Genomic DNA, 27,928 nt, shown 5'->3' with positions numbered 1-27,928 from the left:
CCAGTAATTAATAAATGCTAGTGAGATTTCAAATCAAAATAGTAATATTAAATTGGTGTGTGGCTCATCTGGCAGCTTATGTGAAATAATTTATTTTGCAATTGAAACAGATAAGTGAGTTGTACCAATGAGCTAATAATCTATGTAATAGTTTGTATATGCAGTTTTAAATGCTTTTTGGTGATTATGACATTGTTTCCCTATCTTAAGTTGTGATAGAAATTGCGTCTCTTTAGAACACATCATCTGTAGAAACTTAATCAAATCCTTCTTTACCCTTAAGATTCATTTCTTACAATAAAACTTTTTTTTTCTGCTCTCTGTACAGAGACGTTCGGCTTTTAATCCTGGAATATGCCCGTTGGTCTATGATTGACAAGTATCGGGCTTTGATGGATGGCCTTTCCCTTGAGTCTCTGCTGAGCTTCGTCAGAGAGTTAAAATCCCAGCTCTTTGTTGAGGGCCTGGTACAAGGAAATGTCACAAGCACAGTGAGTGTGAGGTGCTCTGTTGCTGCTGGCCAGGTTTGAATGCCATTCTGGGCTCTGGAATTGCATTAGTTCTTCCCTAAAGGGGAAGCTCTGTAGTCTGGCAGGCCAGCATTGTCACAGTCTGTTTAGAAGGGAACCTGGCCCCTCCGATGCTAAGCAAGACTTTCTTATGAAGGAGACTGCTGCTATTGGACAGGACTTTGAGTTAAATGGGTTTGGTAAATATATGGTATTGGTTACATTTGTTGAAGACTGTGGAAACTACAAACAGTTTAATTTAGAAATTAAAGTGGGAGCTGGGGAGTGGTGAGGGATGTGTTGTGTGTGTGTGTGTGTATATATATATATATATATATATATATATATATTCACATATACTTAGGCAGAACTTGTGTGTCAAACTTGTATGTCAAGCTACGGAGCTTGGGCTTTATCTTATAGTAAATGGAGAACCACTGAAGAATTTAAGAGAGGATTTGTCATTAAGAAAGATCCAGAGAGACCAGTTATGAAACTGTTATAAAAGTTGACATGAAGTATGATTCCACTTATATGAGATCTCTAGAGTAGTGACAGTAACAGGAGGTAGAATAGTGGTTACCAGGGGTTGTGGAGGGAAAGAAGGGGAGTCATTGTTTCCATGGGTATTGAGTTTCAGTGTTGCGAGATGAAAAGTCTGGAGTTCCATTTCACAACAATGTGAATATACTTAACACTACAGAACTTTACACTTAAAAAAGGTCAAGATAGTAAACTTATGTATTTTTACCATAATAAAAAAGTTGAGGTGAAAATGATGAAGCCTGAGGTTAGGCAAAATAAATGAAAAAGAAATGCTTAAGAAATAATGAGGCAGAGGATGATCAAAGGCAGTGACTGATTGGCTGTGGGGGTGAGGGAGAAGGGAGGGCTCTAGGATGATGCCCAGATTTCTTACTGGAACCAGTGGGTTGGTAGAGGAGTAGGAACAGTGTAGGTTTGGGGCCATATGGGGAGTTGGTTTTGATCCATATTGAATTGGATGTGTCTGTGGGACCATGTAACTAACTGAGGCCTCTTCCAGCCAGGAGTGCTTGTTCGGACAGTCCCTGAACTGTTTGGCTCTTGACCTCTTCCTTCATGGCCTCCCAGTTTCTCAGGACTGGCCCTTTAATGGAATATATAAATGGCCACTCTCGAGATTGGCTGCTATCCTCCCTACTTCTCTGTCTTTATCCCCCAACCCCCAAACCAGCCCTGGTTTCTGTCATGCCAACAGAAAGTTTAAAAACGGAGAAGAGCAGGAATAGCTGCCTGCTTCTCTGAGCACAGTGGGAGTACCGTGTAGGGGTCCTTTTGGTTCAGAGGACTTAGTACCATGAATTACCCCAGGCAGAAACCACTTTAGAGATAAGCTTACCTCTCCACTTATCCCTCACAGGTTAGAAAACAAGTCTTAAGAGGGGGAGGGGATACATCATTCACTTAGTATTAAGTATTATTCTGTCACTCACTCTATGCCAGGCTCTGTATTAATAGATCCAGGTTTCTAAAACACAGCCTAGTGGGGTAAACTGAACAATTAAGTTTGATTCAGTGGGGAAAGTTTCACAGTGGACAGGTAAACAGGTAAACAGGTAAACGCACCAAGGGAGAACAGAAAAAGAGACACTTCAGTTGAGAGCCTTAGTATTCAACAAACATAATCAGTATTGAATCAGTGAATGATAAGCCCAGTGAATGAATGACCAGCATTTAGGATAATAGATATCTGCTTTCCTAATGCATTCCAGGGCTTCCCAAGCAGTTAGAATATTGGTATTAGTCGGTTCTGGGTGAAATTAATGTCAGGAGAGCCTAATATAGTTATTTTCTTCTCTTTTGCCTCCTAGGAATCTATGGATTTCCTGAAATATGTTGTTGAGTGAGTATTGGTTTGAGTTTTCTCTTTGGGAGTTATGTGTTCTTAATAGCATGAGGGCCTTGAGACCAAAACTCAGTTATTACTAAATCCACAATGGAGATGCTTCTCGTAGTAGGTTTTTTGAGGCTAGTTATATAAACAAAGCAATTCAGATGGGACTGTGGAAGGCCTGACCTTTTCACAGTTTGGGGGTGCAGGTAAGAGGATAAAGGCACGGCCTCAGTAACCCACACTGATTGTTTTGCAGCAAGTTGAACTTCATGCCTCTGGAGCAGGAGATGCCTGTGCAGTTCCAGGTGGTAGAGCTGCCCAGTGGCCACCACCTATGCAAAGTGAGAGCTCTGAACAAGGGTGATGCCAACTCTGAAGTTACTGTATACTACCAGGTCAGTGGCCCCTTTGCACACAGCTGTCCTCATGGCTAAGTATCTTTAGGACACTAAAGCGTGGGGGAAGGTCCAAAGTACCTGGGAGAAGTGAGCCTATGCTCTTCAAGGACCTTTTGCAGTTATTCTGTGGTTATATGCTTGGGGTCATTTGTACTCTTGAAGCAACTACATTTAAAAATTGTTCCTGTCAGTGAAATGGATCCTTTTTCAATCACAGTGCTTCTATTAATCACCCAACCACTAGTCCAGAGGGACAGAGACTGAAGTATGGCTGGAAATTCCTACATGTTCCCATGTCAGAACTCCAAGGAGCAGGAGGACATTTGTTAAAAGGACAGTTTTAAAAATGTGACAAAAATAAACATAGCCAGTCAACCAATACACAGTAAACAGAATGAATACCAGAGTCATAATTAAAGGTTTCAAAGCACCTGAGAGATAGGATTTATCACCTGTTTTATGGATGATGGATCTGAGGTCCTTCATTTACCTGAGGTCATACCAGCTGGGGCTCGAATTTATACCTTCTGTCCTCAAATCCTGTATTTTTTCCACATAATTCTGGAGAGATGGGATGGTGCTTAAAATAAGGAAGAGCTCTGCAACTCTCTCAATTGGCTCATAGACTATTTTAGCTTGTGGTTAGTCATACTCACTTCTAGGACTATGGGGACCTGTGTCTATCTAGACTGATCTCAGACTTCCCAAACTCTGGGGCTCCTATAGCTGCTGCTATGGTCCTGGATTGTCTACATGAGGAAGTCACTTCTCTGTCTGGCCTTGTGAAGATTCCTGGCCTGAACTTTGGGCAGGGCTGCATGGCTTCACCATCACTTTGTCCTTTTCCTGTGTTTCTGGCCCTGGGCCTGAATCTTTCCCTAGAGGCCCAGCTTGTCTGTAGAGCCTGTCTTCCTCTGGCTGTAGCTACCTGGTTTTTTTTTCCAGGTTCTCAGCTTATTTGAAGCTGCAATGACTACCAGGTCCCAAACTTCATATATGGTATGACCTGGCCCTGCTTAGCCCTGTCTACATTTCTGGTGCTTAACCCAGAGAGAGTAGTATTTCTCCAGTTTCAGGCAGGATTTTGTATTGTAAGACGGAGTCTGTTGAGGTGCTTTCCATGGATCACCTCTTAGCACTAGCTTCTAATACAAACTGCTTCCCTTGGGGAAACCACTTCCCTCCTCACAGAGAGCATTTTGAACAGGAAGTTGATACAAGGTTTTGAATAGTTTTGTTGCAATCCTTTCAGAGGCATACAGGAAATCTTGTTGCTGATAAACAGGGCTTGCAGGGCACAGAAGCTTCAGCTTCCTCAGGTGAAGCAGGAAGGAATAGTAATGAGTCTGTATCAGAGGAGCCTGCAAGAGTCTGACTGGGATGCACTGGCAACACTTGCTCGTTGGCCTCCTGCCCTCTTTCATCCTGTTGTTTTGCCAGTCTCCAGGATAGCCAGGATGTGGTCTCCAAGTGTGGTATCTGCCTCTTAATGCATTTTTCTTATCAACTAGTTTTGGGTCCGTGTGTGTGGCTGCAGAAGCTCCTATTCATATCCTCTCCATCTGAGGAATAGGTCCAGTTACCCAGACATTTCTTGCTCTCCTCCTTAGGACCTTGAACTGCAAGTACTTGATTTTAGGTTGTGTCCTCTGGGTTCTTTGGGCAGGAGCTGGCAGGCAGGTCAGGGATTATTCGACTCACCTCCACGTCTACCTGCAGTTCTGTGCTAGGGCTGGGAATACAAATCATCAAGCACGATTTCTGTCCTCACAGATCTCCTGTTTTGTGGGAAGGCAGAAAGTATAGCAATAAGAGGGTATGATGAACTCTTGGAAGAGAAGAGTGGGATAGTACTCTTCTGAATATCTGAATAAATGGTTGCTGAGAATAGCTGGATTATTAAAAAGCCCTGTAAGCCATTGGATTTTCAGTTGGTCAGATCAGCTTTTTCTTTCAGTCAGGTGCCAGGAGCCTGAAAGAATACACTCTTATGGAGCTGCTTGTGGTAAGTTGCATAAAGGAGAGTCATGATGTTCATGAGCCCCTGACCCACTGTGAGGACTGGCTTTCTGGCCTTTCTCCCTGAGGGCTAGGGACTTGGGAGTGGTCAGAGATCTGTGATTGGTAGGTGAGATGGTTATTTAGTGTTTCTCACCCAGTATGAATATGGACAGGGGGCCTGGGCAATTTAGGAGGGAGGCTGGACTCTGGGGTCATGTGTAACACTTTTGGGGGAAGAAATGGAAGTTTCTCTGCTGGGAGGAGTTGAGCTGATGGTATGTTGAATTACAGATGCACATGGAAGAGCCTTGTTTTGACTTCCTTCGAACCAAGCAGACCCTTGGGTAAGTCTGCTGGCAAGAAAATTGAGCTCAGATAAGACCTGGGGCTTACTTTGCAGGCTTAAGTTTATCAAATATCCTGACTGAGCAATCTCTCAGAGCTCTTTGGTCCTTTCATGCCTTAGAGTCGTACCTACTGGTCAAAACTTCTGGAATTTGCATCTTGGACTGTGATCAGGCTCTCAGTTTGGTCAAGCTTCAAGATTAGCAAGAGAAAAAGCTAGCCTGTGGTCCACAGTTCAGTAGAGGGTTGGATACTCTAACCTGAGAGTAAAATACATGTACACATTTATGGATCCTCTTCCAGGACCTTCAGGTCCAGTAGGGATGAGCAGAAACCCTTCCCACTCCTCTCTAGTGCCTCTGAGGACAGGGCCTAGGTGACTGCCTGAGCTCATAGGACTTTTCATTCTGGCTGTAGGTACCATGTCTACCCTACCTGTAGGAATACATCTGGGATTCTAGGATTCTCTGTCACCGTGGGGACTCAGGCAACCAAATACAAGTGAGTAAAGGAGTGAGTAGATGGGCCCAACTATTATTTTTCTTGGCACAGAGAATAGGGACTGCATCCTTAAACCTCAGGCAGCTCTGACCATTTGATTCCCATTTAGTCACAGCTGCAGGGGTTGGCTCATAGATGGCCTGATCCTGGACTTAGCAATGGTGAGTATGAGGAGTGGGCCCATAGGGCTTGACTCAAGTCCTATGGTGACTACAGGGCTAGCCACTACTTCCTCTCTTCAGGCATATCTGAGGACCAGAAAGGCAGGGATGCCCGACCTGGCATTCATGCTACAAGCAAGGTATTGGGTTGGCCAAAAAGTTCCTTTGGTTTTAAAGTAAAAATAAAAGATACATTTTTCATTTTCACCAAGAACTTTATTGAACAATGTATTCACCATTTTTTTCCACTACCTTCTGCCATTTTCCAGGCAACTTCCTGATTCCATCTTCCCAAAACTTTTTATCTTTTTGAGCAAAGAACTGTCCCAGGTGCCTTTTACAGTCCTCCAGGGAATGGAAATTTTGTCCATTAAGAGAATTTTGGAAAGACCAAAATAAATGGAAATCCGAAGGTGCAATGTCTGGCTAATACAGTGGATGAATCAGAACTAAACAGCCAAGGTGTAACAGTTTTTGCCTGGTCATCAAGGAAACATGCGGTCTTGCGTTATCCTCATGGAGGATTATGTGTTTTCTGTTTACTAATTCTGGACACTTTTTGTTGACCACCTGGACACAGTTGGTCTAACTGGGAGCAGTACTTGTTGGAATGAATCGTTTGGTTTTCTGGAAGGAGCTCATAATAGAGGACTCCCTTGCAATCCCACCATATACACAACGTCACCTTCTTTGGACGAAGATCGGCCTTTGGTGTGGTTGGTGGTAGTTTATTTCGCTTGCCCCACAATCTCTGTACATTATTGTACAGTATCCACTTTTCATTGCCTGTCACAATTTGTTTTAAAAACAGAACGTTTTCATTACGTTTAAGTAGAGAATTGCATGGGGAAATGTGGTCAAGAAGGTTTTTTCGCTTAACTTATGTGGGAACCCAAACATCAACGCGATTAACATAACCCAGCTGGTGCAAATGATTTTCAGTGCTTGATTTGGATATTTTGAGTATGTTGGCCTTCTCCTGTGTGGTATAATGCTGATCCTTCTCTGTTAATGTCTCGATTTGATCACTCTCAACTTCAACTGGTCTACCCGACCGTGGAGCATTGTCCAGTGAGAAATCTCTAGCACAAAACTTTGCAAATCACTTTTGACACGTTCAGTCAGTCACAGCGTCTTCTCCATACACTGCACAGATCTGTTTTTGCGTTTCAGTTGCGTTTTTAATATACCGAAAATGTTGCTTTTTCTTCCATATTCAATATTAAAATGGCTACACAAAAATTCACCAACTTTGATATATTTTTTTAAATGCACACTGATATGACAGCTGTCACAATACAATCTAACAGAATTGTTTTGAATGAAGTTAAAGACAACTAAGCGCTACTAGACCGATCTTATGGAAAAAAACGGAATGAACTTTTGGGCCAACCCAATACAAGGCCTTGTTGGTTCTCAGCTTTGGAATGGTCAGCCTGGCTGTCTACTGCTTCCTGTGAGGATACCAGGAAATCGGGCTAGAGGCGGGGTAGGGGTAGGGTTCTTCACCGTTCCCTTCCCTCCCACAGCTTAGGGGAGAATATCACTTCAGCCTCTTTCCTGGAAATATGCCTTAGCCCTGATTCTCTCCTTTGCCTTCTGCTTGAGACCTGGTCACTGATGACTTGTAATTGAAGGTGTTTTGTTTCAGCTCTGAAGTTGTTGATAAGAAGATAGAAGAGTTTCTTTCTAGCTTTGAGGAGAAGATCGAGAACCTCACTGAGGATGCATTCAACACCCAGGTGACTTTACTGTGTTGGCCTGGTCTTTTGTTCCTTGGCCCACCCAAGCCCTCATGACAACTAGACACCAGTCTTAACAGTGCTGTATGCTGGCTGGTTCTTGAGTTCTATAGCACCCCCCTTAATCTGACCATGTCTTCCCAGCTTCATCCCTCCCCATCATGCTGGCAGGTCCATTACAAAGCAGACTGGACAGGGCCAAGTGTGTTCTGAGGGAACTGGTGTGAGGCCACACCTGAGGGTGTCTCTTTCTGATGGTAACAGGTCACAGCTCTGATCAAGCTGAAGGAGTGCGAGGACACCCACCTTGGGGAGGAGGTGGACAGGAACTGGAATGAAGTGGTGACCCAGCAGTATCTCTTTGATCGCCTTGCCCATGAGGTAGTAACACCGTTTTCAGAGTAAGACAGCCCAGAAAGGGACTCCTGATTTAACAGGAGACACAATTCTAAGCAAATTGGTATTGCGTGGAAGAGAAACCTGGGGCAAGTTATTTACTTGCCCATTCCTTGATGTGATTGATCAAATCTTGTTTCCAGACTGGCTTCTCTAGAGCCTTAGGTAGCCAAGTGAGCAGGGTGCTTGCTAATCCTTACTTCTGCTCCAATTTCACTCAGATCCATTTTTAAAAAATTGAAGTATAGTTGATTTACAAAGTGTTAATTTCTGCTGTACAGCATTCACTTCTGCATATATATATATATATATATATATATATATATATATATATATATATATATATATATACATTTTTTTTTCACTTTTTTATTATATGCTTAGGTTCCCTATAAGGTTTGGGAGAAAAACGGCTTCAGCTACTTAAAGAAAATTGAGAACTTCTGGTTCTCAATTTTATGGAGTTCCTTCCCCAGATTTAAGGATTCTGTGTATAGGTCTTTGTGACAAATTCTAGCCCAAAGTAATAAATCCCATGGAAAAGAGCTCTGGGCACTGCAATCCATAGCTCTGATACTATAACCCTATGTGGTGAATTACCAAAGGATATTGAAGCAGAGGGGTTATTTAACAAGAGGCTTCAGTCAGTCCAGCTCTTCAGGTTCTGCGGTTTTCCTATTAGAAGCCAGAGTGTACCATTACCATGTACCTGAGAGGTGACACTAAGGTGTGATGGGTTTGGCTCAGCGTACAGTACTCAGCTGTAATTACACCATCTGCTACCTGTCAGGGTCAGTCACTGCTAAGAAACATGAAGGTGTGTCAGAGGCTCATTTTTATCCTTCTCCAGAAGGTTGGGAGCCAGCTGAAACGTGGAAGAATAAAACGATGTGCAAAAAGCAGGATCAAGGAGGTCTGCCTAGGGTGTTATGTTTAATATCCTTACAGAAAATACACTGTTAGTCTTTTAAAGCTTTCTTTCTTTCCTGTCCTCCCTTCCCCCTTTAAGATTGAAGCACTGAAATCATTCTCAAAATCAGACCTAGTCAACTGGTTCAAGGCCCATAGAGGACCAGGAAGTAAAATGCTCAGCGTTCATGTGAGTATGGTTACCTAAGCTGTAGCTCTGTCCTTTCCAGGGTTGTCATTTAGCACATCTACCATTCCCTGAGTTTAGATTGGTATCAGAGATCCTAACAGGTCCCCAAATTTTGTCAGCATTCTCTCTCACCTCAAGTCTTTGGCCTCTTTCAGGTTGTTGGATTTGGGAAGTACGAGCCGGAAGAGGATGGTACCCCTTCCGGTGAGGATTCAAACTCTTCTTGTGAAGTGATGCAGCTAACCTACCTGCCAACCTCTCCTCTGCTGGCAGATTGTACCATCCCCGTTATTGATATCAGGGCTTTCACATCAAGACTTAACCTTCTCCCCTACCATAAAATAGTCAAATAAACTGCAATCTCATTGGCCTGAAGCACTGTGTATTTAAAAGTGTTTGAATTTTATGAAGTTAGTTACACTACTACTGCCTTAGGGCTTCCACTGAATTTTTGCACTGGCATCATAGAATTTGTCGTTCCCCCCACCCCGCCCCTCCTGTTGTGACTAACAAACCAACAGTTACTATAGCAGCTGCAGAGAGAAATTAGCAGGTGGGCCAATGTAACCAAAAAGCTTGCAGGAGCCATCTGAGACGCCCTGGCCTGTCCTGGTCCTCTCAGATTGAGAATCCAGTTCTGTATGACAGGCTTCAGAGGCCCTATGTAATTGATGTCTTCTTAGTACCTAAATGCGAGGTGCTAATACTAATACCTGTGTTGTTGTTTTTAATGTATTTAAAAATAAAGGTAATTCTGTATTGCCCTTCAGAATGAGCCATTTGCTGCTGTGGCATTCCTTTTATTAATTATATTTTGTTTCGGTGTGGGGTGGGGATCTAAAAATAAACATTCTTCCCAAATTCTCTAAGGCAATAAAATATTTTTGGATAAAATGTCGGTAGCCCTATGTGTACTACTTGAGAGTTCAATTAAAACATGCGCAATAGCATTGTGGGGGCTAAAGACAGAACACAGAGCCTAAGGAAAGAAAAGGATGGACCCCTTCATTACTTCAAGAGTCCCTGTAAAAAGCTAGCTCCTGTATTCAAGGCTGCCAAATAACTGGGTTCAAGTTTAATCATAAAAATAATAAAAGAAACACACTAAAAAAAAAAAAAGGTTGGAAAAATTACTTTATGAAGGCTTAAGAAGCACTGAGTATAATTAAACTGTAGTCCAGAGTTGGATACAATTTAATAATAGTTCAATTCCAAAATAAAAGTTATTGTAGGTAAGACCATGAAATTTCCTAACGTGGTTTTAATACATTGTGCTAAATTTTCTAAAACAACTCAGAGGAACCAATATTTACAGTACATGGCGTATTTATGAAAAACCTGGCATCACCTATATATATGTATATATGTGTGTGTGTGTGTGTGTGTGTGTGTATATATAGAACCCAAGATTATATGAGCTAGGAAACAGATGTTGTATATCTCAACAGCAATACTAGAGTGCAGAGTTTGAGACTGGGATTTATAACGTGGGATTTGGAAAAGGAGCAGACCTCTTGTTTTCAAAACCTGAAGTTTTTTCTCAAGACCGAAGTCAACACTGTAACTGCCACAGAACAGGAAAAAGGGAAGCTTTTCTCGCTTTAATTGTTCATCTGCATCAGAAAGTCCAGTATCCCTGAGATAGGAACCACTGCAATAAGAAGGGAGTGAATAGGTTCTCCCAAAGGAAGACTGTTACTTCATTGTGCCTCCTGCCTGGGTCACCAGGAGCAAACCTTGCATTTCCCAACCTAATGCTTTGCAGCACCGAGACGTTTCAGTAATGGTTCATCATAAACCCAGCATTCTCCATCTTCATGAAATAACTAAAAGAAAAGGGGAGAATTCAGTTACACACTTGCTCTGTACTTCTATAATATCATACCTTTAATTATTTTATGTGCTCCCCCTCCCCCCAACACTGAAATGAGTGTTCATCTCATTCATCACCATGTTTACTCGGTATTTCAGTATTCACTGAAATGAACAAATAAGTTACAGCTCAGGGAACAGCAGTAGGGAGACTGAGGCAGGCTTCCAAAGCAAGCTTACCCTTGTCTCCCACTGAATTTCCTTTTCCTTCCTTTCTCGGGCTTCTGCTCTTTGTCTTTCTTCAAGTCTATGCTTGGCTTCAGTTGCTGCATCAATGTCTCTGATTTTTAAGTTGAAAGTGACATCCTTCCAAAGGCTAAAGAAAAGAAGTGAAGGTACTAATAAGTACTTGATGGACAGAGGAGTTAGCAGTCTTGAGAATGAAAGGCTAGATCCATCTAGAATATTATATAACTACAGTACAAGTCAAATGGCTTTAAATGCTGTAGTTCACAGACTATAAATCTTCGGCTGACACCAGGGCACTGGAGTAAAGAACAGAGAAGTGGTCTCAGAAGATTCCACTGCTAGTTGTCAAAGGAGGAAATACAGGATGGGCAGAAAGCTGGATATATGGTTAGGACAACAGAGGAGAAAAAACAGCTGAGACTGGGATTCCACTTCTGGCTGTACCTCTAACTAGTGATGCAACCTTGGGGCTGTCAGTTCACCTCTCTAGGGCTTCAGTGTCCCTTAGTATAAACCAAAAGGGGTATATAGTAAGATCAGATCAGAGGACCTGAGAAATTCTATTTCATGAAGACTCCCCTGGAATTAATAACGAAATCTGGGAGAAGCAGTTTGAATACAGAGAATAAGGGTCAAGAGATGCACTGCAGAGACTTAAGGCGAGGTAAAAGATTTGGCTTCCTCTCAAGGCCTGGAAAATGATAACTAGACAAGTCTGGTCCAAACAACACTTTAAAGTGAAGACTCCTGGGACTTCCCTGGTGGAAAGGGACTTCCCTGGTGGTGCAGTGGTTAAGAATCGGCCTGCCAATGCAGGGTACACGGGTTCGAGCCCTGGTCCGGGAAGATCCCACATGCTGCGGAGCAACTAAGCCCGTGCGCCACAACTACTGAAACCTGCGCACCTAGAGCCCGTACTCTGCAACAAGAGAAGCCACCGCGATGAGAAGCCCGCACACCACAACAAAGACCCAACGCAGCCAAAAATAAATTAAATAAAGAAATAAATTAAAATAAAATAAAATAAAGTGAAGACTCCTAGGAGCTAGAAAAGTAGACACCCTAAGATTCCCCTTGTGTGAGTAGCAGAGCATAAATGTCTACAGATCTCCACTTATAACTATGAGCAGGCAGTCCAGGCAAGCAGACTGTTAACAGGTTAAAGACACAGGCAGGGTTATAGTTTGTAAGGTCTTCTTCACTTAAGAAATCCCCTAATATGCTAAACAAAGAACTTTAGTGCATGATTCCTCATACCACTAAAAGATCCTGATTTTATTGTACAAATGGAAGGGGGAAAAATTATGACATTTGAGACTACTAGAAAATTGAATACCAATTAGATATTTGATGATATTAAGGAATAACTGATTTTTTTAAAAAGTACAATGATGATATTGTGGCTGATGTTTTTTGTGTGTTTTTTGAAAAAGTCACTTTACAGATACATACTAAAATACTCAGAAATGGAATTTTTTTTTTTAAGTTTCTTGCAAACAAAAAAGACCCTAGGGAGTGTGGGTAGAGACACAAGAGGAAGGGGATATGGGGATATATGTATATGTATAGCTGATTGACTTTGATATACAGCAGCAACTAACACAACAATGTAAAGCAATTATACTCCAATAACGATGTTTAAAAAAAAAGAGACCCTAAAGATGTTTTGATATATATATGATCTCAGTTGGGACCTCAGTACCATCTCTTACAAGCCATAAAGATGGTGATAAGTCAACATACACTCTATACTTATTATATGCCAAGCATCATACGTAGGCTCCATGTTTTTCTCATTTAGTTCTCACAACAATGCTGAGGTAGTTCCCATTTCAGGAAAGAAGGCAGAGAGGGTAGCTTATAGTCTTGGTTACAATGCAAGTGGTGGAGCTCCATATGAACCCAGGCATTCAAACTCAGTCTGTGCTCTGTTACACCCCGCTATACAGTCTCTACAACCCAGCCCTGCACCTATGCCTGGCCAATAGCAAGAGCACTGCTGCAAGCTCTAGTTATGTCACCTCCTTACCAGCGGGATTCGTACTCATTTTGATCTTCCAACTTCCTCACTTTCTTCTTGATTATAGGCAACTTCTTGGTATCTATAAAAACTACATTTTCCTAGAAAACAGAAGAGGTAGATAGATGTTTTATTGTTCACACTGTTCTAGAAGGAAAAGTCAACTCTTCCCATTAACAGATTTAATCATGAAATCCCACATGTTAGTGATGTAGACAATGAGTTCCATATGCAGTCTTCAGCCTAAATTATAATTGTTTGTTTTAAGTCTTGGTAAAGGCTCAATTCAACAGACAGTTTCAATGTGGCTATGTGCTACATGCTTGGGATGTAATCTCTTGGAGAGCTAGACAACTAATCCTAACGTTAAGTACTCTGAAGTGCTTTTTAAATTTCAAATTCTGAGTCCAAAATCCAATTCATTGGCTCCTCCTGTTAATGCCATACCACCTCCCTCCTACCTTAATTAGGTAGTTTGCAAGTTCCTTGAGGGCAAGGACTATCCTTGAGGGCAAGGACTATCTTACTCATTTCTGTATCCCTGGTGCCAGGCAGTTAATACATTTCTTAGACAAAATCAAACTGTGTATATACAAACACACGAGTTAATAGTTTAGCACCTCATTTTATTTATAAACACACATAGCATATATTCTAACGATATAGCTAACATTTACTGGGTGCTTACTATGGTGTCAAGCATTTTTTTTTTAAATATATTATTCTTGAGTATTTTAAGGAGAGAGAGGAAAGTAAAAATCATTCTACTACCTGTACTGCTAGGTAAGAGGTGGGAGAAGGAAAAGGCTTGCCCTGAAGAGCTGGCATTAGAGCTCATCCTGGTTAAATTTCCAGATGAAGGAAGCCAGAGTAAGGGATGGGCTACGATTCAATGAAGCCTGAAACAAATGGCAAAACACAGGTTCTTACCCCTGTTGAGTATTTTGCATACATTACACCATTCCATTCCCCTTCAATTGAGCAGAAAGACTTCTTGTCATTTGGAGAACTAGATTAAAAAACAGAAACAAAAAACCACAAACATTTGTGTTAGTCTCAAATTGAAATTTCTCTACCAAAGAATCTCGTTAGTGTGACCTACCTACACAGAGCAGAACACAGAGGAGCAACTGTGAAGTCTTTGGTGAAGGCAGCTTAATAAAACTGGATTTCTCAGAGCCAACTATAAGAATGAGGGCCCTAAAGAAGATGCTAATAGACTCAAGATCCCAGAAACTGTGGGTATGAGATGCGCTAGGTGCTGGGACCATGGCAAACTAGGGACAGTCCCTGCCCTCGAGCTGTTCACAGTCTAGTGGGGAGACACTGCCATTGAGATTCTGGGTGGCAAGTGCTGTGGTGAGTTCAGGTGAGCACTGGAGACCAAGGGCAACACTGCTAGGATGAGGGTCAGAGAAGGCTTCACTTAAGGATACAATGCTGGAGACCAGGCTTTCATCTTCAGGCTGAAAGGGACCTCTGGGTCAAACGATTTTACCTCTTTTCCTAAGCAAGGATCCCTTCCTCAGAAGCCCCAACAGGTTTTACTTGGACATGACAGTGATGTGTATGGCAGGTATGGAACTTAGAAGATAAGCATTACAACAAAGGACAGATTAGGAAGGGCAAGGCATGGACATAGAAGGAGGCTAGGAGGTCAGAAAGAGAAAAATACACAGGGTAGAGGGATGAAGTTGCTATCAGCAGGCTGAAACTTGCTTCCTCTATGACTTGGTGCTTTGTGTGAAGGAGGACAAAGGGAAAGAAAAATGGTAGGATTCCAAGTTTAGAAGGTTATTGTGCAGTGGGTCTCAAAGTATGGTCTGGGGACCCCTGGGGCTTCCCAAGACCCTCTTAAGTCAAAACTATTTTCATAATATTTAGACATTACCCTAATTTGAAAAGCCCACCAAGCATTCTTTCAGAAGGCAGTCTTTCTATTATATAAGTCGCTGTGACTGGCCAAAAAATCTGCTAGCAGTTCCTGTTGCTGCTGGTTGGTTGCCTCTGAGGAATTCTGAGAAGCAGGCCCACGCAGGTCTTTGTTCTGGACATCCTATTTCCCCCACCTGCCTATTTTAGGGGAGCAGCCGCATTATCGTGGTGACTGGTGCTATTCCCTAACCTCTGCCCGTATTTTCTGACTGCAATATTATTTTGGATTTTACAGTGATCCTTAGTAATAAACATCTTGTGCTCGTGGTCCCGTCCTGCCCTGCTCAAGATTTTTTTGGAGGCTGATTCTGTCATCCAAATTAAATTATCTCCCTAAAAAACTGGTTAACCAATCCTATGTCTTCCATCTGCAACACTGTTCCCAGTAAGGCCTTTGAGGTCAGAGAAAGTCCTGCAGATTTTCCTCTTCTAGGCAGGCTCTAAACCACCCAACTGACAGCACAGCTGTCTTCATCTGATCCTAGAGAGTCAAACAGAACCAAGCAAAGATGTGATGGTTACTCTTTTTCCCCAGCAAAGCACAGAAAAAAGGACTATGAGGGCTTTGAGACACTTCGGTGGGAGTCACAGGGTCTCCTGTATGGGCTAGCTCATGGGCCAATCCAGCAATAATGAGTCAGGCACCCATAATCTGGGTTAGCTAGGAGATCCAGGAAGACTCTTTCAGTTCCCCATTTGCAAGTCAGGTTCCTAGGAAGGAAATCCCACCAATGACCTCAGGTTGTTCTGACCCCAGATTTTAGGTCTCCTCCTGAGATGGGATTTTTAGGAAGAGACATGACACACAAGATGTGAAGTAAGTTTACAAAGACAGAACCATTAAAATGGTCAATTCCTGATGGAAGTTATAGTTCAAGACAAAAGGAAAAGTATTTCAGAGAAGCAGAAGCACCGAAGCAGAAAAACAAAATACCTACAAAATCTCAGCAGTAACTCTGTGCTTCTTGCCCCCATAGAAAGGTTTGGTGTGGAAGATGATATTGGCACTATAGCCAGTCTTGGAACAATTAATATTGCATTCTCCGCCTAGTTCCACCCAGGGCACTGTGAGGATAGACCTGCAAAATCAGAAGTTTCAGGTAAGGCTGACAGTTCAGAGGAAAGAATGGAGGGGCACAGCTTAAGGAACAAAGGAACAGCAGGGTCTGCTGCTTGCTAATCAGAGGAATGCACACAGCTCTACTTGCCTTCCATAACCATTGGGGAATGTGAGAATGTAATGTTCATCATGGTCTAGACACGAGACACAGCCTGTGGAGACAAGAGATGGAATTTCAGCTAAGTAGTTGACGGAATCTCCATTCAGTTTAGGGAAAATCAATCTTGCATCCCACCCCTGCTCTCACCCCCAATACACATGCTTCCCTGCAAACAATGACATCCAAACTGGCTTTCTGGGGCCATTTACTCTTACTAGATAGGTGTCCAGCACATATTAGAATGACATAAAATTCTATTAACACTGTAGTCCACCAAAAGCCCCCAGACTTACCCTGTCCTATGTTGTGCACCCCAATTGACATCCCAAGGAATTTTGATTTGGTCCAGATATGAGCATTGAATTGTATCTTCTTGTTAAAGCACTCAGCATAAAAGGCTGAAACTGAATAGAAATTGTTTTCAATTAGTGCACTACATAGCCATAGTCCCCTCTCCAACTCCATTAACCCAGAGAAAAAACTGGCTGCATGGGGAAAATCCTTTACCCCTCAAAGAACAGCCTTGAGTGTAGTCAGAAATTACCCACCTGCCTTTTATACCGTTTCCCCCAATGCAAGCAACCGTTCAGGACCATGTGGGCAGGAATTTCCCTGAACCATGAGGCTATGACCAATCCCAGAGGCTTAAAAACAAAGAGTCTGTCTGTTCTTCTGGTCAGCAAGCATGTTCCTGGCCCAGCCCCAACCTGGGCCCATCCAGTATTATCAGTCTTAATGCTGCATCCAGCAAATAACACGGGAGGACACACCTTCTTTCCACTATGCCAGGAATATACTGTGCAGAAACTACGTCTTTTTTATATAAACTGTCTTCAGAGTTGCTGGGATCACTAGAGCACAGCTCATGCTGTAAAGATGACTTCAGAAGCACTAAAAGGTGGCTTCTCAAATCCCTTCTTTTTATATATCATTAAGCAGTGAAGCCTAATAGAGTCTTTGGAACTTATACCAGGAACAGATATGAGGAATCAATCCTCACAGGATTGAGAAGATACAGGTGGCCATAAAACTGACCGTACAGTGACCTCAGTTATGGAGCTCTTTATGACCCTCTTTAGACAGAACAGTTTGAAATTGGCTACTGCCGAGGAGCTCTGTAACTTACTGGGTGGATGATGGGAAACCTGCTCAGCCACGAATGTTACGCTATTCTTGGAAACCCAGGGAACTGGTCCTTCTGAAACTAGCTCCTGCAAGTAAACATAACATCATTTTCTTTTGATGTGGAAACAAATGACAGCGCAGAGAATCTAATAACTGGAGTCTCTGCCTCCCAAGGTGGTTAACTGCTCCCTCCTCTACACACCCAAAACATCTCATATATACTTTTCTTGTAGCACTTATTCTACTGGAATTACTGCTTTGTGTCAGTCTCCCTAAGTCTCTCTCACTAAGACATTATTGAAGGCAAGGTGCCTAACTCAGGGCCAGGCCTGGCACAGAACAGGGACTTATCAATGTCTGCAATATGAACAAGAACAGACACATTGCTTCAGGAAAGGACTACATGTAACGTGTCATTCGGAAAGGGAAAAATACAGAGAGTTATTTTTAAGGAGAGATTATTATATGAAAGCCAGTGTGGGCCAGGGGCTTATTTTTTTCACCCCTAGAGGCCTTTTAGCATTTATTTGGGTCTTCCATGTTGGTTGTTTTCCTCAAATCAACCCCCAAATGTTGGAGCCCTGTGGCTCAGGTCTCAGTTAACTATTCTTCTCTAGATGTCTTCCTAGATGATTCCACCTAATCCCAGGGATTTAAGTGCCTTCTAAATACACTAAAATCACTGAAAGCCCCGTCTCCATCCTAGACCTCTCTCTCCCTTGAACTCCAGACTCTTAAATTCTAACTCCCTACTTGACAGTTCCACTTACATGTCTTTATATTTTATACTTTATATTTCATTTTGGAGTTCTGGATTTTTCCCTCCCCAAATCCAATCTCTTCCTCTTTAGTAAATGGCACCAACCAACTGCTGAAGCCCACAAGCAAGGATTCATCTCTGACTGTCCCTTTTCCCTCACCTTGCCCAATCCATCTAACAGCTCTGCCTCCAAAATATAGCTTGAGTCAACCATGTCTCTCCTGGAATAATGCCAAAGCCTCCTCCTTGCCAAATGCCAAAGCAAGTGGTCTCCTTGCTTCTATTTGCCCCTTTCCAATTCATTTTTCACAAAATAATTATAATGACCTTTTCAAAGCAAAAATGAGTTCCTGATAAGCCATAAAATTATCATTATGGTCCAGGAGGACTTTGCATGATCTGATTTCTAAATTTCTATCCTCATCTCACGCCACTCTTTCTCCTTGCTCACTGTGTTCAAAATATACTGATCCAACAACACTGTTCTTCTACGGGTGGTAAACATCAGCGCCTTTACCATTATTATCTGCCTCCAAATAAAATGAAATCTTGAATCAGTACACTAAAAGCTAAGTACTAAGTATCTAAATACTAAGGTAATTTAAAATGTCAGTGGAGAACTCACCACATTCTCTTCAGTATCATTTGGTAATGTCCAGTGACACTGAAAGATCTCGCCCAGAACAGGGTTGTACGGCTTTTTGGCAACCGATCCTTTCCTTCCTGCGTGAAAGGCTGAGAGGTACCATTTTACAACCTGAACCATTCGGTCTCTGGCATCCTTCTGGTCACTAATACTGCAAGGGAGAAAGACAAAATTTAACACCCTGTTTTCTGACAGCACCCTCAGCATGGTCCACCCTAAGCCAGACTAAGAGGACCCAGTACCAGGAGCTACCTCGGTCTCTTTTTAAAACTGAAGTATAATATACATAATTAAACACACCAGTCTTAACCGTTTGGTTTGATGAATTTGAAAAAATGCTTATATCCATTTAATTCATCACCATGCAACCAAGCTATAGAACATCTCCATTACCCCCAAGTTTCCCCATCCTCCTTTCCAAGCAATCCCCAACCCTTACCCTGAGGCAAACACTGTTCCTGGTTTCTAAGACCATTAGCTTTGCTTGTTCCAGAACTTCATACTTATAAGTGCATTGTTTAACTGCCAAATAGTTGCAGATTTTCTGGATATATTTCTGTTATTGATTTCTGATTTAATTCTTTCATGATCAGTGAACATATTCCATATGGTTCCAATTATTTTCAATTTATTAAGTCTTCCTAGTATACGGTCTATCTTGATGAATGTTCCATTTACACTTAGAAAGACTGTTATACAAATTGTTTGGTAATGTTTTAGTAAAGTCAATTGGACCTTCTATAGCCTCACTGATTTTCAGAGGGGTGGGGGGAGGTGCGTGCTGCTCAATCAATTCCCGAGGGAGGAATTTCCAACCTGGATGTGTACTTGTCTATTTCTCCCTTCGGTCAATTTTTGCTGCATATAGTTTGAAGCTGTTTTACATATTTAGGATTATTATTTATTCTTGATAAATTGACTCATCATATCATATGAAATATCCCTACTTGTCTCTGCTAATATTTCTTGTCTTAAAAAATATCCTTTGATACTAATACAGTGACACCAGCTTTGTTATGCTTAGTGTTTTGCATGGTATATCTCTGTCCATCCTTTTAACGAATCAGTGTCTTCATATTTAAAGTCTCTCTCTTGCAAACAGCGTAGAGATGAATCTTGCTTTTTTATCCACTCTTATAATCACTGTTCTCTTAAATGGAGCGTGTACGCTATTCACATTTAGAGTAATGAATTTGAAAAAACATGATATAGTTGGGTTTAACTCTATCATCTTGGTATTTTTCTATTTGGCCTCTTTATTCTTTGTTCCATTATATTTCCTTTCCTCCTTTTTGGGGAGTTAGAGAATTCCATTTAATCTTATCTATTGGCTTTTTAGCTGTACTTCTGTGTTTTTTATGTGATTCCTCCAGGGACCTCCCAGCTTAAATTCTCATACATTAAAAACTATCCTTAAACCTCAAATCTATATCTAATGAATAACTGATACTTTCCATTTATTTATGTTACCAATAAATACTTACATTTTATTTGTTCAATTATGTATGAATTTAAACAGTGCCATCGCTATTTGAATTTCTGCCCTTTGGGAATTGGTTAAATGGGTCTCTTAAAATCTTCATTAAGAAGGTATGTATCAATGTCATACAATGTGCCCACCCACTGTGAAGCTTCAGTAAACCACAGTCCAAGGCCAAGGAATGCAATCAGAGAAGACGGATTAGAACACCCCATTACAAAGAAAGTATTGCTGCTACCACTGAAAAGCAATGTGAACTCACTCACCTCCTCATAAATCAATCCCACCTTTAGATTAGCTCTGTCCTTTATACATGTATCTAATATTGCAAGCTTTGTATTTGAAATTTATGAATCAGGCTATACTCTGGACACTGGTCTGTAAACTCCGCAAAGGCAGACACTGTGACTCTTTCCCTTTCCAGCTCATAACAAAGTTCCTGGCAAACATTAGGTGCTTTAGAAAGGTTTGCTAAACTCGGATAACTGAAATTCATTGGATATAGTGTAAATAATTTAACAGTGATTACCAATTCCTGGATCAAATAAGATCCTAGCCTTGGCTCTGTAAATCCTAGCTACCTTAACAGGCACTCAAGATTTTCTGAAGTGTTTAACTTGGTTGCCTAACAATATCACCGCCAAATAATCTAAGCAAACGGGCATCTAATACAAACGAAATATTCAATTCCACTTTTCCCCAGAAATGTCTGAAAGGCAAAGAGATCCATCTATCCTGCCAAGGCAGAAAGCTAATGGGTAAAGTCTTAAAAAAATTGGAAACTACTATATTGAGTCAAATACCTCACAAACAGGTCCGGATGTGCAAAAAAGTCTGCATACATTTCTAAAAGAGATCTTCTTTCAAGAATAAATGTTGGAAGAACTACCTGAAAAACATACATATTTGACCCTTGAGGATCAAATTCCACTACAGATAAACAGATTGCTGAACTGCTTAAAAAAAAAAAAAAAGTATATGAAAACAAAAGACTCATTCCAATCATAGTAACACCCACCAAGTACTGCCCAGGCATGCTTCTGATACCTACTTCTCAAACTGTTCTGATTTAGAATGCCCATTAACCTGCCCAACAGATGAAAAACAGAGATTTTGAATGTTCAAATGTCACTTCCTCTTTGCAACCTCCCTTTAGCTCCCTGAATCAGTGTAACAATAACAACAACTACTCAGTAGCAACCCTTTGATACCTATATGAACCTTCTGGAGTATCACATACACATTATCTTATTAAACTGTACAACAATCCCATTAAGAAGAAATTATCATCCTTATTTTACAGCGGAGCAAAATGAAGCTCAAAAGGGCGAAAAATTTTCTCACCACTCTCTGTTATTCAGTGGAATTCAAAATCGGGTCTGTCTGGTTATGGGGGCAGTGCAGGGCCTGCTCACTTCCCCTCTATCATCGTAGGTGCACTAGGGAACTTATCTGCTTATGGGTCTGTGTCTGCAAATGAACAATGAGCTCCTAGAATGCAAGGGCCATACTTATTTCTACTTGCATCTTCAGTTACTATCCCCAAAGTAAGAAAAATTTAAGTAACTGAAGGAATAAACAAAATGAAGAAGAGAATAAAGATGGGATTCAACAAACTCCTTCATCATGGGGCTGAGCCCATGAAGAAAAATGCTGAGGGGCTGGGAATGTGGCAGAGGAGAAAGTAAAGAAGAAATTGGAAAATAAGGAAAAAGGATAAGATAGATTAGGATTAACCAATTAAAAAAGGAATGAAGGAATAGTTTTTGAAATGTGTATCAGATTAGACATTATTCATTATGGAAGTAGTGCATCATAGTAAGTAAAAATTCCTTTAAATGCAGTAATTACTGTATATGTGCTATATTCAAGATCGTGTGGTAAATGCTATGGAGGGAGCAAAGGTTAAGTATGAGAGAATAATACCAGCATTTAAATTTTAGGTAGAATGTGATAAATATCATACAAGAGATGCTCAAGGTACCATGGAAATTGAGGAGAGGCAAAGATCATGTTCTGTTTGGGGAACCAGAATGAGGGCAAAGTTTGGAAACAATTTATTGAGGTGGGGTGCTAAAGAAAAGCCTTAGAGAGTAGGCTATAAGAGACAGAGGGAAAAACAGAAGAACAAGACATGCAGACTGAGGGGTCGGGGGCAGAAAATGAGTGTGACAGGGACTGACCAGTGGACCAATATTGCTGCGTATATAAAGAGGAATGATAGAACACAAGCTTGAAAAGAAAAACTGTGGTTCTAACATTTAGAATGTTTATTATCAGGCTCCAGAGTTTAAATGTTCCACAGAACATGTATGTTCATAATATACATATGCTTAGATTGGCAAGTAAGTTTGGTACAATTGTTCTCCACTCTTGGAGAACACAGAGATTCTAAATCACTAAGACTGCTGAAGAACAAGACAGGACTAAGTGTCTTAATGTATAAACAGCTCTTGCAAATCAACAAGAAGAAGATTACTATTGCAGTAGAATAATGAACAAAAGAACTGAACAGGCAATTTGAAAAAGAAGAAATGGCTAAAAACCATAAATTTGATTTGATGTGTAATCCAAAAAAAATTTTTTTTCCCTCCCTACTTAAAAGTTTTCTTAAGAACTCTCATTCAACACATCTTCTTCAGTGTTTTTAGCACTATACGGATGCATGCCATTATGTCAAGCTGCTGGAACACTGATAAAAGTGAGCTGGGTTAGGTTGTCTTAAACCTGGATTCAAGTACTTATTTTGTCACTTCTTAGGTGTGAGGAAGCCCTGGAAAATTAATTCAACCTCTGCAAGTTTCTGTAAAAGGAAGATAATTATATGCCTTGCTTTAATCTTAGGATTGTTTTGAAGACCAAATGAGGTAAGCGGGATGTGACTTTATAGTATTTCCAAACACTACAATGTATTTGGAAAATAACTCTTTATAGAAAATATTTGAAGAAAGTATTTTTATAAATAGGAAAATGAGATACAAATTTAAGGCATTATTGTAATAATACTTTGGAATGCACAAGGGAATCAAGATTTCAGAATCTGCTGGCAATCATAGCCATTTATGCCAATAAAGATTTCTAAAATAGCTAATTTGGCAAAAATTAAACTTTTAGTGGCTCCAAACCCAAACCTGGACTATCTGGCAGAGGAAATTATGTGAGGCAAAAATTACACACTTGATTGTGGCACACACTTTTGGTTGCCTATGTACACCTCTATTAACAGAACTTTCATTCAGTTCAGGTTCAGGCTATAGGTTGCCATAAGAGTCACAGGGCCCTCCCAGATATCAAGGGGTAAATGTGGATTAACCTAAACCAATCATTTAACCTCCTTTACCAGTGACTGGTTTAGGCGTGCACACCTGCCTAGTTCTGGCCAATGAGATTCAACTGGCAGTTTGATGGGCCACTGTTGTTATATGTTCTCCCTATTACAACAACAAAATTCATGAAAAGAAATTATTTTTCTGCCTCTTGACATATTTGCATAAGGATGTGATGACTGGAAGTGCAGCAGTCATTTTGCAATGATGAGGAAGACAGGTCTGAGTGTGAATGTCAGCATGCTAAGGATGGCAGAGCAGAGAGACTGAAGGAACCTAGGTCCTTTCTCACATTGTTGACCCACTACGAATTAGTCAATCCTGGAAATACTCTACTCTGGACTTCTCATTACATGAGATAATAAACCTAGCATTGTTCAAGATACTGTTAGGTGGGTCTTTTATTACTGAAGACCAAAATCAACCAAGGTAGAAGGTGTAGAAAAGAAATATATTATAAATGTCAACATCTAAAATTAAGCTGTATCTTTCAAATGTGAAGTTACAATTCTGCTCCAGCAATTATGCAATCAATCTAATGATCACTGAAAAAATTCTTAGGGCAATCTCCTGCAAATATTCTCTTACCTAGAACTTTCCCAGCAAGTATGTTTGTTGCAAAAATTTTCCATTTTCATTTAGATTTGGGGTAAAAATTTTTATTACAGACACTTACTAGAAAGTATTATGGATTAGTTTACAGATTTTGAAATCTATGACCAGATTAGAATCTCAGTTCTGTCGCTTAAATAAGACTTAGCCAAGTTACTTAACCTCTATGAGCTTTAGTTTTCCTCATCTATAAAATGGTGTTAACAGTAACACCTAACTTTGCAGTGCTGTGGTGAGAATTAGGTTAGAGGATGAGGCTTTTGGCACAGTGGCAGGGATATACGCAGGCACCTATACACCAGTCTCCTACATCAATCAGGTATTCTGTTTAGAGTGCCAGTTTAAATTCAAATTCAAATCTAGAACCACAATAATTATACGGCTCAGCATGTGTCATACAGTATTCCACTCACTACCTGTTCCATTCCTTACAACAATCCTGTAAAGTAGGTCACTGTATGTCCATTTTGTATATGAGAAACCCAAAGATCATAGAGAAAGGGACTTGCTCAAGGTCACACAGTTTGGTAACAGCTGAAGTAGGATATAAGAACAGGTCCTCTAACCCCGAGATCAGAACTCTGCTCATTTTGATTCCATGCACACTACACTGCTTTAGGTTTTGTTCAGACTACTAACCAAGCCAATACTATACCATGCTTGCCCCCAATAAAATCCAAATCATAATCTATATAATCCATATGTACTATCTCTATGAAATTATCCTAGCCTTATTTCATCCATTTATAAAAATTTTCAGTTAACTCAGGTACATATATATTAATTCATAACACGACAAAAGTATAAACAGAAGTTATGTCATTATACTACATTTGCAGACACACTCACCATACGATCACTGAGAATCTACATATACACATTAAGACTAACAGTAAATACCAAATTTGATTCTTACCTTAGTGAGATCCATTCCAAGCCTAACCTGTGACAACAGATGCATGATAACACTCTTGTGCTCTTCCACCGACCCTGCCTCCCCTTCATCATCTCTATCATCATGTGAATCGAAAAGGTCTAAAATAAAACAGATCTTCTTAGACTGGTGTTAAACTGGGCCAATCTGTGCTGTTACCAAGTATTATACATTTTTTTTCAAACAAATATTTTTAAGAAAAAAAAGGTAAACTCTCCAAGGCTGCTTACCAGCATCACTTGTTCCATTGGACATGGAAGAATTAAGTGATTCCGTGGTATCTGGGCGCTTTAGACTATTTCCTGAGCTGCTGTGTGTCAAGACTGAGGCAGATCCAGAGGAACTAAAAAAAATTAATCACCTTCTTAAGCTCTTTAAAAAAGCAATTTAAAATCATAGTAAGATACCAATCTATTTAAAACCAATATATGGAGATAGCTGACAGAAACTAACTAGACCCTTAAAGTTAGCTGGTTACATACATACATGCTTTCCGACTCTCTCCCCATCAGGCTCATGTTTTCTGCATGGCGTATGCTCAACCAAGCCATGTTGAAAGGCCATGAAAAATTGGTAAGATTTTGCCTCTGCATGTAAAACTAGAGTTCATTTTCCAATTTTGTTACTTTGAATAAATGTAGGTATGTCATAATTCTTGGCAACCATTTCCAGAACCTCAAAACTGGTAAGTCTATTAATTAGCCTCAGAAAGATGTCTATATTTTTGAGATCCTTTGATAAAAGCCCACACTGGTAATAACACCCTTCCCAGTCATTAGAAAATTATATTTGAAATTAAAAAATAAAAAAGCATACTACTTTTTACAAGTAAATTTATGGTAAGTGGTATTATGAGCTGATTAACGGGTCTAAAGGAAGATTCCTCTATTTTATTATTACAGCTATGATTATAACTTACCTAGGACTAGTATTTGTACATTAACAAAAGAATGATCAAAGTTTACTTATTAAGGGTAAAAACAGAAACCAAATTTCTCATACTGCATATATTATTTATAAAATGGTACACACATAAAAGTCTTTTATTGCAAATTTATAGGTACAAAACACATTATATATTCTAATTTAAACACAGTTTGCCCTGATTACTTACCTTCTTTTGATTTCTTATTTAATAATAAGCTTGATTTTTTTAAGAGTAGTTTTAGGTTCAGAGCAAAACTGAGTAGAAAGTACAGAATTCCCATATGCACAACCTCCCCACTATCAACATCCTGCACGACAGTAGTACGTGTGTAACAGCTGATGAACCTACATGACATGCCATTATCACTCAAAGTCCATAGTTTACAGTAGGGTTCACTCTTGGTCTTGTACATTCAATGGATTTTGACAAATGTAATATAAGTATCCCCCACTGTAGTATTGCAGAGAATAGTTGCATTATCCTAAAAATCCTCTGTGCTCTGCCTATGTTAGAACATTAGAATATTAGAACATATGTATTCTAATTTAAACATAGTTTGTCCTGGTTACTTGCCTTCTTTTGATCTATTTTTCAAAAATCCTTAGGTAACTGAATATTGCTACTTTGATAATTCAGTAGTGTACATCACAAGGTACTATAACTAATGTCTACCTCACCAGTTTTGAAAGCCAATGGAAAATATGAGTAAAAGAACTAGATAAGAGAAATTCAATTATCATTAAATAAAAGAGCTGCATAAAAATTATCTTCAAAAAGTTTTGTGGCTCTTTGATACATCATCAAAATAGAATCAATCTTTTAAATCAACTGATCTAAAAAACCTCAGATTCTTTAAAACATGTATCTTATTTTAGATTCCAAACGTCAGAGATGAATTTATGCTGTGCTTTTCCTCCTTACTCAGGTTAGAAACTATGTCTGGGCCAAGTGAAACGCTCAATAAAGCTCAAAATGGAAAAAAATGGGATAAATTCTCATTTAGCCATTTCATAATTTACCTCGTTCAGGACAAAGGATTTAAAGGCTATAGTTACAAAACAAGAGCAACACTGACAAAAATGACATGCATACAGGAAAGGTTTATCTGCAATGGGCTAACTTGCACAGAATTAAATCATAAGATCATAAATAAACTAAACCGAAAAAGGTACAGCTCTGAACTTAATTATAACAACAGAATCCAAAACTTATTGAGTACCTTGTATGTGCCGAACACTGTGTATGTTCATCTCCATAACAATCTAACCCTAAAAGGGAGACATGATTATTCTCATCATACACAGAGTCTCAGAGGTTCAATGACTGGACAGAGGTCACACAACTGGTAAGTAGTGGAGCCATTTCAAGTATATGTCTGGCTCCAGAGCACAAGTTCTTTCCCACATGCACCTTCATCTAGTTTATAAATGTGCAAAACCCAATAACATAGCTCACACAGAAGTTATCATTACTACAGGTCTTTAGAAACTGAACGGTGAAAGGACTTAAGTTTTCAAATTCTCTTCTGTCAGATAGAAACTTGACTTGAGAGCTAGAAAACTAGTGGTAGCAGCTGATGACCAGCAGGTGGCACACAAGCTCAATGCCTACAGAGGCCAGGCAGAGAGCATAAATATGTGAATAGGGCCAGATTATAAAACAATAGAGACCTGGCACTAGCGTACTCAATTTGAAGGGATTTAAAGTTCCATTTAATGGGAAAATGTATATCTGAATCACTTTGCTGTACACCTGAAACTATCACAACATTGTTAATCAACTATACTCCAATTAAAATAAAAATTTTAAAACAAAAAAATCAACAAACACTGTGCTGGCCAAATAAAACATCT

At 40.2% G+C, this 27,928-nt stretch overlaps 2 protein-coding genes across 5 annotated transcripts in view; one reads left to right on the top strand and one right to left on the bottom strand.

Annotated features, from left to right (window-relative positions):
- NRDC (nardilysin convertase) overlaps positions 1–10,166 on the top strand; it is a 91,765-nt gene extending 81,599 nt beyond the window's left edge. For both annotated transcript variants that reach the window (XM_060021856.1, XM_060021846.1), the window contains 10 exons: positions 329–491; positions 2,363–2,394; positions 2,642–2,780; positions 4,741–4,788; positions 5,076–5,128; positions 5,547–5,630; positions 7,443–7,533; positions 7,798–7,914; positions 8,939–9,028; positions 9,184–10,166. In XM_060021856.1, coding sequence (XP_059877839.1) covers positions 329–491; positions 2,363–2,394; positions 2,642–2,780; positions 4,741–4,788; positions 5,076–5,128; positions 5,547–5,630; positions 7,443–7,533; positions 7,798–7,914; positions 8,939–9,028; positions 9,184–9,381 — 1,015 coding nt within the window. In that variant the 3' untranslated portion in view covers positions 9,382–10,166. The remainder of the gene's footprint in view (positions 1–328; positions 492–2,362; positions 2,395–2,641; positions 2,781–4,740; positions 4,789–5,075; positions 5,129–5,546; positions 5,631–7,442; positions 7,534–7,797; positions 7,915–8,938; positions 9,029–9,183) is intronic.
- A 450-nt stretch (positions 10,167–10,616) lies between these two features.
- OSBPL9 (oxysterol binding protein like 9) overlaps positions 10,617–27,928 on the bottom strand; it is a 167,627-nt gene continuing 150,315 nt past the window's right edge. For all 3 annotated transcript variants that reach the window (XM_060021870.1, XM_060021879.1, XM_060021888.1), the window contains 12 exons: positions 25,378–25,490; positions 25,130–25,248; positions 21,079–21,164; positions 18,775–18,946; positions 17,391–17,475; positions 16,558–16,668; positions 16,253–16,316; positions 15,983–16,123; positions 14,040–14,118; positions 13,119–13,210; positions 11,081–11,216; positions 10,617–10,854 (listed from right to left, as the gene is read on the bottom strand). In XM_060021870.1, the coding sequence (XP_059877853.1) occupies positions 10,780–10,854; positions 11,081–11,216; positions 13,119–13,210; positions 14,040–14,118; positions 15,983–16,123; positions 16,253–16,316; positions 16,558–16,668; positions 17,391–17,475; positions 18,775–18,946; positions 21,079–21,164; positions 25,130–25,248; positions 25,378–25,490 (1,273 nt within the window). In that variant the 3' untranslated portion in view covers positions 10,617–10,779. The remainder of the gene's footprint in view (positions 10,855–11,080; positions 11,217–13,118; positions 13,211–14,039; positions 14,119–15,982; positions 16,124–16,252; positions 16,317–16,557; positions 16,669–17,390; positions 17,476–18,774; positions 18,947–21,078; positions 21,165–25,129; positions 25,249–25,377; positions 25,491–27,928) is intronic.

Source organism: Delphinus delphis, chromosome 1, assembly GCF_949987515.2.
Source record: "Delphinus delphis chromosome 1, mDelDel1.2, whole genome shotgun sequence".
Classification (NCBI taxonomy): Eukaryota; Metazoa; Chordata; class Mammalia; order Artiodactyla; family Delphinidae; genus Delphinus; species Delphinus delphis.
The sequence above is the reverse complement of the archived record's forward strand: the minus strand, read 5'-3'. Positions and strand labels throughout refer to the sequence as shown.